This window comes from Nannospalax galili, unplaced genomic scaffold, assembly GCF_000622305.1.
Source record: "Nannospalax galili isolate Female #2095 unplaced genomic scaffold, S.galili_v1.0 scaffold299, whole genome shotgun sequence".
Classification (NCBI taxonomy): domain Eukaryota; kingdom Metazoa; phylum Chordata; class Mammalia; order Rodentia; family Spalacidae; genus Nannospalax; species Nannospalax galili.
The window spans coordinates 497,561-514,431 of NW_008343973.1; the positions used below are offsets into that span (position 1 = coordinate 497,561).

The 16,871-nt window shown below is 39.5% G+C and overlaps 1 protein-coding gene across 2 annotated transcripts in view; it reads left to right on the forward strand.

Annotated features, from left to right (window-relative positions):
* Nucleotides 1-2,504: 2,504 nt before the first annotated feature.
* The window catches only part of Tmem182 (transmembrane protein 182), a 56,423-nt gene continuing 42,056 nt past the window's right edge, over nt 2,505-16,871 (forward strand). For both annotated transcript variants that reach the window (XM_008840304.1, XM_017799914.1), the window contains exons 1-3: nt 2,505-2,780; nt 2,991-3,090; nt 4,696-4,794. In XM_008840304.1, coding sequence (XP_008838526.1) covers nt 2,649-2,780; nt 2,991-3,090; nt 4,696-4,794 — 331 coding nt within the window. In that variant the 5' untranslated portion in view covers nt 2,505-2,648. The remainder of the gene's footprint in view (nt 2,781-2,990; nt 3,091-4,695; nt 4,795-16,871) is intronic.

Consider the following 16,871-nt stretch of genomic DNA (forward strand, 5'->3'; position numbering starts at 1 on the left):
CTATATTACAGATGTATAGTAATAAAAACAGCAGGATATCAGCACAAAAACAGACATGTAGCTCAGTGGAAGGAAACTGAAAACCCAAACTTGAGTGCATGCAATTGTAGCCACCTGATATTTGACAAAATGCCAAGAACACACACTGAAGGAAAGATGTCATCTTCAACAAATGGTGCTGGGAAAACTGGATCTCTAAATGTAGAAGAGTGAAATTAGACCCATATCTATCACCCTACAAAAATCTACTTGAAATGGACCAGACCTCAATGTGAAACCTAACTTTGGTTAGAAGAATACATGGGTCATACCCTACAAAATGTAGGTGTAGGAAAGGAACTTCTAAATCCCTCAGGAATTATGGTCAGCATTTGACAAATTGGACCACATTAAACTATAAAGCTTTCACGCATATTTCCACAGCCCTGATTGCCTCTTAGAAATGGAACACAGGACTCAATTGGGGACTGTCATACTATGTAAACTAGCATCTTTTGCTTTAAATCATTAATTAAAGTTCCCCTCAAGAAATCTTTTTGGATAAGGCCCTGGTCTCAAAAAAGCAGTTGGCCCACACGTTTGTGTCTCAACCTGTCTGTTGCTGGCTGAACTGTCTGTCTGTGGCCTTCAAACATGTCATACCACCCAAGATCTGTAAGTCTGAGTATGTCTTCAAAGTTCACATTGTTGTTGTGTCCTTGTAGCTATGCCTGCATTCTGACCTCTGATGGAGAGGTAGTGCAGGGGAACTCATGCAAGTTGATCTCTTGCTTTTACCTCTGGTGGCTACTAGAAAAGTAGCAGCAAGTCTCATTCCCATTACATCCAGGATCCTTTCCTGTGCCTCACTCACTTCAAGCAGTTGCTTGAGGAGTGTAGGAAAGAACCGGGACAGAGGAGTTTGTAGCAGTGTCAGTCTAAAGATAACAAAAGAACAGAAAAATAAGACCATATTCAGACCAGTGGCTTGAGGAGGAAAGAGGTGACTACAAAATGTCAGGAAATTTCATCCCATGATGGAGGATATGGAACTTGGACTGTGTGATCTCAGAGAACAGGTCATACTACTATTGGCAAACCCTGAGATACAGCTTTTAGCAGTATGTAAGAGCTCCACAACTATTACCAGTGTTTTTGGATGGCACAGACTGGAAATGCCACGGCTGGGTGGTGGAGTCTTACAAAAATAATTTGAGCCTGAGGTGGGGGTCAGCTCTGGTGAGCATTCAGTTCAATTTAACTCTCACCGCTAGTGAGTGTATGGCTTAGGCTCCTATTCATGGCCTTTTAATGCCTCCAGTTCCGTGAATGAACCATCCAGGACCATTCAAGACTTGTTGAAGATTTTTTACCCTCAACAATTCACCATCAGAATTTATCCCATGCCAAAGAACAGAGGAGGTGAAGGAAGTGGGCTGAATTCAGATGCCTCCTTGGGGGATTAAGAAGACCATATTCTTGTAGAGAAACAATAAGACAACAGCCAAATGAAGAGCCCAAGTTATAAATAACACATGAATATTCTAAAAAACACACTGGCATATTGACATTTAAAAGGGTTTATACTGAGTTCAGTATTGTGTAACTGTATTAATTCAACTGTGAGCCTAAAAATTTTATAGCCATTTTTGAAAGAGATGTATCTTTGTTCTGGAAATTGTTATTGAGTATGTTAAAGCTGTAATGAAATGCTTCTTCTAAAAAATAAAAAATAACAAAAACAAAGAACAAATGAACTGTAAAGAGACAAAGGATTGAAAGAATGGTGGAATGATTTCTGTGGGGTGTTGAGCAAGTATGACTTACATCTTAATAGTTAGACATTTAAGATGAAGAAAAGAAGAAAACATAGACCAAGCCCTTCATCCAGGAAATGATGTGATTTAAGACTTTTCCATCACTTCAATCTTTGGGTAATTATGATAAGTGGGCCTGTGAGCCACTAAATGGCACATGGTGCTCTTGTATTCCTAGTGAATACCTAACAAAAATTTGTTCTTTCAAGAATTCTATTATCCCAGCTCTAAATAATCTATTAAATGAACATTTAAATGTGTAAGTTATAAACCTGAACCTAAATCAGGTTGTCTGTGCCCAAACATGTCCACAGGTAATTAAGAAGTTAATTACAACTTAGTTGTTTTGGAGAAATCTTCATGTCTCTACAGCTGTGACTTGTACTTCAAAGAGTGTCTCGAGTTTCTTTGAGGCTGTCATGCCCATTCTGTACTAAGAGGAGCTTCTTCAGACACTTAGGATGTGAGGCTAATATCGCCAATGACTTCATGCTTGTTCCCGCTCCTTCCACTTGTATGGTTTACCCAACAGCAGTAATGACAATCTGAGCCAGCTCCTGATTCGCCTCTTTATAGTCAGGGGAAGGTCAGCTATTTTTTGATCCTCATGGGAGAAAGAGAGCACCTCAATCAGTATCTTAAAATAGCAGACCATTCTCAGCTGCTGGGCTGGAGTCCCTCCAGGGAAAGCAAAGGGATGGGGTGGAAATGAGCAGTCACCACAACTCTAGCTAAGACGGGCTTCTGAGAAGATCTTGCCTACCCCAAACTGCCATTCTTTTTGGCTGTTATTGAGAAGTTGACTGCTTACAATTTGTTATTTTATTCGGAAGAAAACCAGTCACTTGAAAAATGAGACTAAATGTCGCCATCTTCTTTGGAGCTCTTTTCGGAGCTTTGGGAGTTTTACTCTTTCTGGTTGCTTTTGGATCAGATTATTGGCTTCTTGTGACTGAAGTGGGCAGGTGTTCAGGTGAACAGAATGTGCGTTTCTTCTTCAAAATATCAAAGTGCTTGGTAGAGATAAGGATAACTTTATGTAACCTCTTGAGAATCGCAGGGGGCTGTCTGTCTTCACAGAAGTCTGTAGAGAACTAATCGTTATCATTATTGGGATCACAGGCATTAAAATGTAGTGAAATTAATTACATTCCCTGGGTTGACAGCAGGTCACTTCGTTTGTGTTCTGTGCAGATAGAGAACGTCACTTTCCACCACGAAGGATTCTTCTGGAGATGCTGGTTTAATGGAATCGTGGAGGAGAATGATTCCAACATCTGGAAGTTCTGGTACAGTAAGTACAACTCATCTTGTTTTGTTCTTCTCTGAAACAAAACAAAACAAAACAAAACAAAATAAAAAACAAACAGGTTCTTGTTTAGTGCTTATCACTTGCAAGAGGATTGGATTCCTAACTGTAAAGTCTCAGGATGATGTCCTCTCATGAAGAGGTTCCTTTTCAGTAATTTCTTTTCTAACATAAAAAAGAAGTCTGAATAATTATGGCAAAACCAGAAGTACCTGTTGTTTCTCTGCCCACATTTAAAATATGCTGTCTCTAAGACACAAAGCAGATATCGTCTGTGGTAGTTTCTTTTCAAGTGTGTATATTGCTATGTGGCAAGTAAGTGTTTCGGAAACTTGTTTGGCTATAAGCTCCTGAAATTTCAAGTACAAAATTCCAAAAATAGAGGTATTATTTTATATCCATAGCTTCAATGTTTTTTAATCCACTTTTGTAATGAACTTAATTATGAAGTGGTAGAAGATGAAAGATTTTATAGTTGGGCTTTGCCCATTTGTAGGCCATATCAAAAAAATCCTTTCCTTTTGATGTTTGAATTCTTACAGAGAAACTTTAAAGTTCCCTTTTGAAGCTGAGTAACTTTTAAGACTGTGACATATTCAAGTGTTTCTATGTTGTATTGATCTTTGAAAAACAAATCAGTGAGAATAGCTAGCATTCATTTTATTGTCTTAAAAAATAAAAGAACCATTTATTAGCTGAAAGCATACTGAGAGCTGAGATTATTAGTCTTATTTTCAAACATTCCTGTGAAAAGTCAAACATGTACTTACACAGTAGTCAAGACTATGGAATATATAATAAGGACATAATACCACTGAAGATAAGCAATCTGGTGGCAAATTGGTGTCTACTAAAGGAACTAGGGAGTGTTGAAGTGGCTCTGAGAGAGGAATACTAGTGAGACCACCTTACCGTGGACCGGGGGCTGGGAGTAAACATGCAAGTTGCCAGAGGAAATTATTTACATGAGTGAAACAGAGAAAGTCGGGCTGCACAAGAGGATGTCGCCAAAGACTTAAGGAAAGTTTCCTTCACCTTGCTCTGCCTTAAAGCGCATACTATGAATTTAAGTTTTCATATAATGTAAAAGTTATTATTGCAGTTTCCTCAAATGTTGAAATTTTATTTGAATTCTTAATTGTAATGTTCTATCATTTGTATCTTTTCCCTAAAAATAAGATGTATGTAGAAGAAAAATTCTGTGAGTTACAACTAGACAAAGTAAAATCTAACTTTATTGGATCTCTAAGTCAATTCCTTTTGAATATCTACTATATGCTAGACCTTCTGTTCGGAATAAGACTATATGAAAATGTATGAAATGTTATGTGTTTAATTTTAGGGCCATGCAGGAATTTGTGTTTATTCTATTGAATTCTATTGTGTAGTTAGATGTTTTAGACAACTCCTCCTCTTCAAAGTTCCCTGTGCTTTTCAATAGTTTTTATTTCTCATTCTGTAGGTCTCTTGAGTTTGTTGGTAGACAGTAGTTTTGTTTTGCTCCTGTGCTCCTGGCTCCAAGGTTTCTGTTCCATGAGTCATCCCTGGGCCCCTGAATAATGGACATCATCCCTGTGTTCTTTTTCCTAGCCAATCAGCCACCATCTAAGAACTGCACACATGCTTACCTGTCACCCTATCCCTTCATGAGGGACGAGCAGAACTCTACCTCCTACGACTCTGCAGTTAGTAAGTACCTCATCACCCAGGTGCCTCTGATGGGGACTGGCCTTGTTGCAAGATATGTATGAGCAATTAAAAGTAATTTAACATCTGTATCTAATGCTCTGATATTAACCTGTTAATATAAAATGTAATTATTTTTAACACACCATTTATAAGTTTAATTAGAATTCAGCTTTGATCTAAAATTAGAGCTATTGTGATTACTTGTTAATTATGCAAATAATTCAAAATGTATTTTTAATATGAAGACAGTGATACATATTCAGAACTGCTTCTTAAGAGTATAAATGACTTAAAACTAATTAAAAACTGAAAATACTGTAAGATATCCCCTATTTTAAAAGCAGTTTTTAGGGGCCGGAGAGATGGTTCAATGGTTAAGAGCACTGGCTGCTCTTACAGAAGACCCAGGTTTAAATTCTAGCACTCACATGGTGGCTAACAACCATCAATAACTCCATATCCAGGGAATCTGGCATCTCTTCAGTCTTCCCTGGGCATCGCACGACATGTGTGTACTTACATACATGCAGGCATAATATTTATATACATAAAATAAAAATAAAATAAACTTAATAAATAAGAAAATAAAGACAATTTTTATAATTGTTACACAAGAATGTGATTATGCCAGTCTATTCATAAAAATGACTTAGCTCTGTTGGGTGTGATATTGCACAGATAAAATTAACTGGAAGTCATATTAAAAACAATGTTTTAAATAACTAAACCAAGCATTGGTATAAACTAGCAATGCCTTACAAAAAAAACCAACATGATTATTTTTAACAAGGTTCCTAATATATCTAATACCTTGAATAAAATGATATTAAGCAGAGATCTGCAAAGAAGGATAACCAATAGAATTTACACACAACTGTTTTTTCCTATATGCTTGGTGCACTGGTTCTAGGAATCCCCTTAGATGCCAAAATCCTCAGACACTGAAGTGTTTTATATAAAATGGTATAGCATATCCACCTATGTAGTTTAGGTCCTATCTAGACTTCTTATAATACCTAATACAATGCAAATGCTATGCCCACAGTTGCTGTGTTGTACTGCTAAAGAATATCAAGAATAAGAAGCGCAGTGCAGGCACATTGCTTTTCTGAATATTTTCAACCTATGACTGATTGAAACCAAGGATGTGGCACCTGGGATGGAAGAGGAGTATAGGGGAGAGATATAATGAAAATACCTGTCATCTACTTATCTATTATGTATCAAATATTTATCTCTCAGTCTATCTGTCTATCAATCAATAAATCGGTTATAAGAATTTCTCTCAGGTGATTGTCTGAAATATGTTAAGGAAGTTGGTAAACTGAAGATTCAAATAAGCATTAATGTTTTGATTTTGAGTCTGAAGGCTGGAAACTCCAGTCACATTTTTATATTGTGATTGGGAAGCCTGTCTTTGCTCTTAAGCTTTCAAGCTATTGAATGAAGCCCATTTATGGGCTTTGCTCAAAATCAATTGATTATATATACCAATCAAACCTTACAAACCCTTCACAGGAATGCCTAACCTTGTGTTTGGCCCAGTGACTAGCATCATAGTCTGACACATAGCGTTAGCCATTACAGAGCATAAGAAACCTTCATGTGATTCACCAACTTTTCATCTTTCTGTCAGATGTGGATCTCCATACATTTATAATTTTTAGACTTATGAAAGATAGTAGCATTTGCCTTTGTCACATTCCAATGGCATTTTATGGAATAATTATCTAGTCTTGATGGGAAAATTGGTAAGGATAAGATGACCTGCAACTATGCTTGACCACACAGAATCCTTGGGTCCAAAGGATTGTGGCCTTGAAAAATGTATGTGAACCTTTCCATTGAAAACCCTAGGAGGCATCTCCTTCATATTTTCCAGAAGCTCCTGTGTCCCACAGGAAGCAGACACTCTCATTGCTAACAGGAGAGGTGGGTGGGACAAGCAAGACTATGGCAAGTTTTATTTTTGCTGTACAGGAAAGTCATAGAGGTTTCACTTGACCAACATTCTTAGTGTTACAAGTGAACTAGGAAGTAATGTGGGGTTTTATTTCTAGAACATTCGGTACCAGCGTTAATATTTATATTGTTATTATTCATATTTTGAGGTCCTTCCATGTGAGAATTTATATTATAGACGCATATATTTGAAAGTTCTGCACCTTAAGGAGATACCGGAGAACTGGAAAAACATGGTAGCATCATCTGTGCATAACAATGAGGTTGGAGATGAAGAGTAAATGCATGTCAGGGAAATTACACTGCAATTATTATGCAATTATTCTGCCAGCTTTTGGATCTAGTGACAGAACCATATCCAATTTTTTTGAATTATCGAACTCTTGCTTGGCATTCCTTGTTTGGCACTTCTTATTCACTTTGAGCAACTTTATTGAACACTGAGTAAAAATGACTAAAATGAGCGAAAATATGGAGTGAAGTAAAACATGAGCCTTATTACCCTCATGATCATGTACAAGAGTACCTGACGTTTTGTACATAAGAGAAGAGAATGTCTTAGATTTCATTTTGTGTTTGTGCTTCCTAATTCATAAGTCTAGCCTCCACCAGATCCTTGATCAGGTAGCTCTATGTAGCTTCATGATTAGTGGACATTATATAATCACCAAATTATTTTCAGTAGATTGAAACTATTGTTTATAAACTCTGAAATACTATGAACTGGAAAATTGTTTAAATGAGTTTACACTGACCTGAGGGTTTTTTTAAAAATGTTTTTGTTATTTTTATTTTATGTGTATGCGTGTATTGCCTGCATGTATGGAAATGCACCCATGTTGTGCAATGCCCGCGGAGGTCAGAAGAGGGCATCAGATCCCCTGGAACTGGAGTTATGGACAGTTGTTAGCTGCCATGTGGGTGTTGGAACCTGAACCCAGGTCTTCTGCAAGAACATTCAGTCTTCTTAGAACCATCTCTCCAGCCCTGACCTGAGTTTTTAGAATGACTGCTGGTCAATATTGAATCGTGTGTGAAGATAGTACAGTGGTGTGTGATTTCTTTGGGACTTCTTCTTTCAGAAGCCTAAAGCATGACTAATGATTCTAGAAACTGAGAACTGTGAAATCAAGGGGCTCTGCATTCAAGCAGTTGATCGTTGCCAAAACTAACACAGAGATCCAAGTCTCTGGTTTCTGTTTCACTGACAATTTTATAAACTACAGCAAAAATAAAGGCAGGGGATAATCGCTGACCTTGAAGGATCATGAGGCTGAGCATCGTGGCACATGCCTGAATCCAGTACTGGGGAGGCAGAAGCAGAATTCAAGGCCAGCCTGGACTACATTGCTAGACCCATCTCAAAGAAACAAAAAAGAAAAACAAATAAGCAACATCAAAAAATTCTAAGTCTTCTGTTTGTGTCTTGACAAAAGAACAAATTAAATCTACAGTTGACTTTTTCTACATTTTTGTCTGAACCCAACCTGTGTGTACAGTTTTAATTCAAGTTTTCCTTTAAAATTTTTGCACTCTCAAAGGTATAGTCTGAAAATCATTTATTCTCAAATTTTCTTATTGGAATGATTGCCCAAGCCTAGAGAGGGTAGTCTAACGAGAGCTGTTGTTGAGACCGGCTTGTGAATTTTGAAGTCTGTTAAACAATTCCATTACCTTTTGAGATTTGTAGGGGCTTAGATTTTCTGGTTTGTTTCCTTACATTCATCACAGCCCACTTGCTTGGTACCATTCTATAATGACAGACAGGACATAAATTAATTTTCAAGATGATTCAACTCTAATTGAATTAATATTTCCCTTTCTTGGTGTCCCCATAGTCTCTGGCACACCATCCCCCACAGCTAGGTGCATTATGCTTAACTCACTGTTTACTTCAGGTGCTTCCTGCTCCCCAGTATGGCAGATAACCTATTCGCATTTATTCTTTAGAACTTAGTGCAGTGCCTGGTAACTGGGAGGAGTTTAAACTTTGGTAGATAATGGCTTTTGCATGAATTATATTTAGACACTGGAAACATAGCTCAGTGATAAAGCATTTGCCCAGCATGCACAAGGACCTGGGTCTAATCCCTGGCATGATCAATCAGTCAATCACCCAGTCAAATCTTTTCAGCAGTAAAATATGTTAATTATTTTTAGGTGGAAAAAAAACCCCTGAATTACATATCTGATTTTTTTTTCTTTCTCGGCTGTGTTGGAGATGGAGCCCAAGATCCTCCACATACTAAGTCATTCTAAGTACACATATACTACCACTGGACTACACATCTTCCCTCCTTCCCTCCCTCCCCTCCTTCCTGTCATTTTTTTTTGTTTCTTTGTGTGTGTGTGTGTGTGTGAGAGAGAGAGAGAGACACACACACACACACACAGAGAGAGAGAGAGAGAGAGAGAGAGAGAGAGAGAGAGAGACTTGTTATGTAGAGCATGCTGGCCTGGAACTCATGATCTCTTGCCTCAGTCTCATGAATGCTGAGATTACAGATATATACCACCAGTTCTGCCTCCCATTTTCTAATTAAGCAGCATATATTGAACATAATTCTACCTTTTCTTGGTAGGTTGCACCTATGACAAGGGCTCTTCACTGGACTTTGAGTTCCGCAGATTCAGTGGTTCTTTCTGGTCTCAAAGTAGTTTTTTCAATGTATATTTTTTATTGAATTTTTATGGATATCATACAATACATCCTGATCATATTTAGAAATCCTCCCCTATCCATACCTCCCCGTAGCTTACCCATAAGACTATGTGCATTCTGTTATATATGTTAAGGCCTATAGCGTCAAGTTTGTATATCCAGATGTCTTTTGAGCCACTGGAGCCTTGTTCATCTTGTCTAGCACCACTCCCTTAGAGAAGACCAACTCTCCCTCACCCATCAGTAATTAGCTGCCAGTGTTCCTTGGCTAAGGAACATAATGTTCCTGTTGCCCATTTCCCCAGTTCAATGCTGATTTTTATCTGATTGAGTTTGCATGGGTCTTGTACATGCTGACACCATTGCTGTAAGTTCGTATGATTAAGTTCCCAGGCGTCTGAAAGACACATTATGGTCATGCATCACCCCTGGCCCTTACATTCTTTCTACCCCCTCTTCTGCTGTGGTCCCTGAGCCCTGGATGGGTGAGGTTTAATGTATGAGTCCTATCCAGGGACACACACTCTGCAGTCTCTTATTCTTTACACTTTGACCAGTTGTGGCCTTTTGTGTTCATTGCCTTCTGTTGTATGAGGAAGTTTTACTGATGAGGTTTGAGGGATGTATTAGTGTTCTCTCTACCTCCTATTTTACTACATTCTGTGAGCCTTAGGTATAGAGGTTCCACCGTAGTGTGTTACTTAAGGCTGGGCATCTCTGTGTGTGATCAGTTGTGGAACACTGTAATAGTCTCCATCTGTTGAAAAAGAAGCTTTTATGATGCATGGTGACTGGTATACTTGTCTGTAAATATAAGGATCTATATTTAGCATATAGTAAGAGACTATGTTTGCCTAGGGATGTGACAGATATATGGTTTCTCAAAGGTCCCTGACCTCTCCGGTCCAGTATATTTGACTATGAAGCTTCGTGAGTGTTGTTTCTCTCTTCTTCACCCTCCCCTCATTTCCCCCCAAAAACGGACTTCAAAATTAAGAAGGCTTCCTTGGCAGATCCTTGTGCAGAGGGTCTAGTTTCTCCTTTAAAAAGCATTCTCTGATTTGCTCATCGAAAGAACACATTTTATTGTGTACTTACTTTGTACAGAAACGGTTATAGACTTTAGGGGTCTTGTCTGTTTGGCTCACACTATGGAGTCTCCACTCTAGACTAAATGCTTAGGGAGTACTTTGGGTATTCTATCACACTGCGCTGTAATGTGAATGCTGATCCCTAAGCACCTGTTGATGCGCGTTGGCTTTAGCTGTTTACTAAATAACCCAGATGGTTCTTAAATTGTTTCGTATGTGTTCTGTAACCTTCAGTCTCTACCATTGCTTCCACCAGTCAGCTGCCTCTGCCTTTATTGTCCATGTTCACGTACCTGGTAATCTTTTCCAGTCTTCCTTTTTCAGCTTCATGTAAAGTGCAACGTGAAGTGAATGATAGGAAACTAGTGGCAGGAAGGCAATTGGGTGAAATATTACTAGTTGGTGATGAGTTGGAATTCGAGTAACAGCAAGCAGATTGCTGTAACAGGGGCTATTTCCTCATGCTACAAGAAGGTTGCAGTAGCTGCCGTGGTGATGGTGTGCAGGGAGTCAGGCTCCTGCACCCCACCCCTTTGTTCCCCTTTCATTTGCAAGGGGATATTCATCTTGCCACTTCAGACATTGCTAACTTCATCTAATAGAAGTGCATCTAGAATCTGCTGGTAGGTTCTTGCCAAAACCTTATACATCAAGACATTGCTGCATCTTCCAGACTGGGACAAGGAGCCTTTGGTTTTCTAACCAGGGTACTCAATGGGGAGAAAGGAGAAAGGCAGAGAGTGAGGGCTCAGCAAACCAATTGGAAGAATCAACCTCAGAAACTGGCATCTAGTCCTGCTGAGAAATCATCAGGTAGGTCAAGCATTCAGGAGACTATAAGGCATGATGAAGTTGTAGAGCACTGTAGCCAGAGAAGGCTGGAGGAATCTAGGACCACAGGAAATTCCTTTGGGAGAAGGTCTGACTCAGTTTCTACAACAAACACTAAAAAGTGGTGCTTGCTTCCTGATAATGTCATTTTAGCATTTTTTCTGGTTCTTTTCATATGCTGAGATGTTTTTATGTTACATAGCCTTGCTTATCGTAACTACCAATATGTACCTTGTTTTTCTATTTTTATGCTATCATAGTTTCTCCATGTTTTTACCTCATAGTTTCTTAAAATTGGAATATTAGCCACTACCTGTAGATTGAAAATAATTGTATATATGTTATCACTTTTTGTTATTTGTCTTAATTATTCTGATTTTATTTCCAGTTGTATGGATAGTGAATTAAATATAAAAATGACTTTGTTGGATCTTTTGGGTTGTACAACCATTAGTAGTGAACATTTCAAGCAAAACAATTTGATAAAGAGGACAGAATACGAACCTAGAGAGAAATAGGCATATTTAGAAGTGGAAGATGGGGCTTTCATTTGGGGTTAGACATGAAGTTTGAGCTAATGATGGAATACCAGTCTGAAAGAAAGTAGTTTGATGTACAAGTTTGTTTTCCTAAAAGGCATTGATTAGCATAACAGATACTAATGAGAAATGGCAGGTGTGACTTTTGATTGAATGGGTAATCTTTCAGAAAAGAATCATGGGGGAAAAGTCAGTAAAATAGAAATTATACACAGAGAAAGAAGAAAACAATGAAAAACAGTTCAGAAGAGAAGGGGAACAGCATTAGGACAAGCTGCTGAGCAGACAGCACCTCATCAAAGGAGTAAGCAGAGAGGAGGGTCTGGCAGGGAGGCGTGGTCCCCAATGAGGATGCAGAATGAAAGCGGAGGAGAAGTGGGCAGGAGGGAGCTGGGTCATGTGCTGATGATACAACTGTTCAGGCGACCCTAGTGGCTCAGCTTCCTCCCCGTCAAGGGCTCATTACTATAGATGTCCATGAAGATTGTTCTTTCCAGGTATCTACTTCTACCCTTAAACTACGTAGCCTGTAGATCCCCTCATAGACCTCTGCCCTGTAATGCATTCCAGCACCCTGCCCATTCCTAGACTGAACTTGAGGCTCTTTTCTTGGTAATGCCCTGCTCATCCCTGGGGAACTCATTTCCTTTTCCTGCACATTTTATCACCTCATAATCCTCCTGAGAGCTAAGTCCCACCAGAGGCTTCCTCTCCCAAGGGACACCTTTAGAAGCCTTGCTCCCTCATAAAGGGGTGGGGCTGCAGAATGCTGGGAATTTTAAACGTCACTGAGATATTCAGGGAGTAGGCAGCTAGAAAGTTGAGACCCTTGTAGTTAGCCAACACTTGGGCTTGGAATAGCCACCCAAAGAACACTGCATTACTAAGAGTCCTTACGAAAGCAACTGCAAGCATACAAACTATGTAGTACAAAGTAAAGTAACATCCAGAAACATACGTCCTGACATTTGACTCTTTGAAATAACACAAGAATGAATTAAATTTCAGTGGAGTTTAGATAAACATAAATACGTATTTAGGAGACAGTGACAAGTCCTCAGAATCTAGTAACTTGATCAGGAGGGCTCAACCTCCCCCCAGTTGCAGATTAGCTTCTTGATGTATCCCTGTCTTATCTATTATTTTCTGCATGGTCATAGATGGTGATTCTATGAACTTGTTCTAAATTCACTAAATATTTTAAACATTTCAATTTTATGTATGTAGAAAAAGCCATGTTGCAAAATTGGTAGAAAGTGAAATTCAATCATTTCTTCCATAAATGCCAAGCACCTAGAGTTTGGAAGTATGTTCACATCGATTTAATTTTCTGCTGTTCATTCAGGCATTTGGCATCATACAGCCATGACCACAGATAAAGTGTGTATTACTGGGTGTCTGCAGTTTTGGATTAATAGCTGACTTTTCATGTAAGAGCCCAGTACAGGCTCCATGTGGGTCTGGTGTGACTGCCACCCCAGAACCCTATGCTGAACTCTTCACAGGAAACCCTGAGGGTGAAGTCAGCTCTGCATAGTTAAGGCCCAGTCTTAATTACCAAAGCGGTAATTAAAAATTACTTTTTAAGAAGGTGCTGTTTTATATGACTTATAATTTATTCATGAGCTCCTCAGGATCTGGAGGTGATTGCTTTCTGAAAATGAGACTGTGCAGCTTCTCCCTGCTCTGTGGTTTAGAGGACAGGCTCTTACCTCTATACAGCCTTCTGATGTGTCTAGAAAAATGCCTGCTGTGCTCTGAAAAGGAATTCTTCTCTCATGAGAAAAATCTCCTAGACCCTTAGAACAAGTCTTCTCAACTTTGCTGTGTTTACATTGTGGGTTGGCTAATCCTTGTTGTAGGGACTGTCCAACACATTTCTTTTTATAAATATTTTGTTTATTATTTTTATTTTGTGTGTATGAGTGTATTGTTTGCATGTATGCAAGTGTACCCTGTCATGCAACGCCTATGGAGGTCAGAAGAGGAAGTCAGATTCCCCTTGAACTGCAGTGGCAGACGGTTGTTAGCTGTCATGTGGGTGCTGGGAATCAAACCTGGGTCCTCTGCAAGAGTAGCCATTGCTCCTAACCACTAAATCATCTCTTCAGCCCTGTCCAGTGCAAATCTAGGATACTTAGCAACATCCCTGGCTCCCACCCACTAGATGCTAGACCCCTCACTTGTGACTAATAAAAATATCTGTAGATATTGACAGATGTCCAGGGTGGTGGAGGTGGGGGTAGGCACAGAAAAACTGTCCTATGACAAGAACATTGGGGACTTCTAGATATCCATTCCCAACACTTCTGGCCCAGGGCCCAGTCTCTGGAATTACACTCATTCCTCAATAATGCAAGGACTTTGGTTTCAAAATCATCCTGGATACTGGCATCCATGGCTGTTCAAATCCCATATACAAAGTGATGTCATATTTACACAGAAATTGTGCATATCATCCCATGACCTATAAATGATTTCTACATGATTTACGATCCTAATATAATGCGAATTCTTTGTTAATAACTGCTGTGTTGTATTGCTTTGGAAACAATGACAAGAAAGAATATCGTGCCTGCATTGAACACGTACAAGTTTTTCTTCTCAATATTTCCTTATAAATGATAAATTTTTGTTTCTTATGTATTTTGATCCAAAGCAGTTGAATCCTTGAGTGAAAGCCATGGCCAGGGGGTTGACTGTGTAATCCTTCTTCCCAGCTCTGCCCAGCTCTAACCTTCAGCCCACAGTCACATGATAATGGTTCCTTTCCTTCTCTCTTTTTCCAACCAGGCTATTCAACCTTAAAGGGAGCAGGGAGCTCGTCTAAGCCTCTTGTCTTTAAATATTTTTGCTTTGGCTCCCAGCGTTGGGTCTTTTCTTTGAAGACAGTATCAAAGTGTCAGTTGGAACCATTAAAAATTTAAGTGCCTGCAATATACTTGGTACTAATCTGGGTGCTGCAGGATACACCTTGAGTATTTGCTTTCATAGAGGTTACACTGGATTGGTAATACCAAACAAAACAAAAACGTAATTACCCAGCATAGTGCTTGGAGAGATTAAGAAAATAAAGGATTGTAGGAGTGGATGAAGGGGTCTCAGTCCTAAGTAGGATGGTGACGAAGACCTTATAAGAAGGTGGTGTGTTGAGCTGGCAGCCTTGACTCTGCTGGGCAGCTGAGCTGTCTCTGTGGCCCCAAGTCCTCCTTTGAGGACTAGATGCAGACTGTGCAGAGGGCTTCTCATAGGGCCTGGCTCATGGCCTGGTTCTATGGAAGTTTCAAGTCCAACTTCCAGTCAGCGTTCAACCCCTGGCACCCTAACTTGGACTAAGAATATTATATTGGCTTCTTTTAAAAACTGGTATCTAAAATGGATGTAAAAACATGATCCACATCGTATAGTTGTTAGTGAAATGAAGAGAGCTAATATTAAGTCATTAGCAAAGCAGTTGCCATATCACTAATCAATAAATATCGGTTAATCCCATGATGCTATCTCAGTTGAGCACTCCCAGAATAAGACACCATCAGGCCAGAAGCACTCATCACAACTTTGCCTAGTGGAATGCTTTCTAGCCTATTTTCCCCCTCGTGTACATGTGTATATGCATGTGTGTAGTGACATGAAAAAGTTAGTAGATTTTCTACACATAATCACATAATAAGGGCTTCATAAAAAGTGTTTGTTATTTTCATAATCACCATTATGCTAGTAATGTGATCATATAATAGTGTACCATCTGTACTGGCCAAGATTTGTCATTCTTTATGTGCAATAAAATTCATTCAAGAAGTGTTTGTTGAGCATATATCATTATGTGCCAGGCATTTTTCATAGGCACTGGAGGACAGTAGTGAACACAACAATACCACCAACAAAAGACCTTAAAGGACTAAATGCTAGTCAGGGGAGGTGGAATAAGTGAATAAGACAGTTACATAACACACTACATAAGGACACGTGCTCTAGAGAAACCTAAAGCAGAGGAAGAAGCCAGGGGCAAATGGACCTAGAGAGATCCATGCTAGCTCATGTAGTCAAGGGAAAGCATGCCTCTGAGTAACTTCTGAGCGGAGACCAGAAGGTGAGAGGGTAAGCCAAGTGACACACAGAGAACATTCCAGAAAGAGGAAACAGGTCTAGAGGCCACAGCATGCCTCATGCGATAGAACAAGAGAAGCATCACAGCTGGGTAAGAGAGAATGAGGGGAGGGTAGACATCCTCATCATAGAGGGTCTGATAGAGGGTGCAGCATTGGGAAGATGCTTGCTGACTCCATGGTGAGGATGGTGAAGGAAAGTCGTCTATCGGATTACATAGTGTAAGAGTTACTTTTTCTGTTGCTGTGATAAAACACCATGACCAAGGCAACTTTTAGAAGGAAGAGTTTATTTGACTTACAGTTCCAGGGGGCTAAGAGTCCATCACTGTGGGGAGGCGTGGCAGGAGGCAGCTGGAGCAGAGAGCTGAGCGCTCACATCTTCAAACAGGCACAGGAAGGAGAGAGAAAACCTGACAGTTGTAAGAAGGTTTATGAACTCTCAAAGCCTTTCTGGCTCCAAGTAACGTGTTTCCTCTAGCATGGCCACACCTCCCAAAAGCTCCATGGCCCTCCCCAAATGGCACCAGAACTGGGGAGTAAGTGTTTAGCTACTTGGAGCCTGTGGGGAGACATTCTCATTCAAACCTCCACACATAGTAAAGGACCTTCCCGTTTGTTGTATCCTTAACAAACAGGAAAGTCAGGTGTGGTATCGGGGGCCTAGTTAGGAGGTTTCCTGTACCCCAAAAAGCTAAGAGCAGAAGACGAAAAGGTGAAAATTTGTCTGGCTCTTGTATAGACTTATTGCAATAATTTAACAAACAGTAAATAAATCTTTCAAATAGACATTGCTTATAAAAATGGAAGCAAAACCAAATAAAACAAAAACCATGTATATCTGGGCAGCTATGAGTTTTTTAAAAATGGTGGGGGATTACAGATT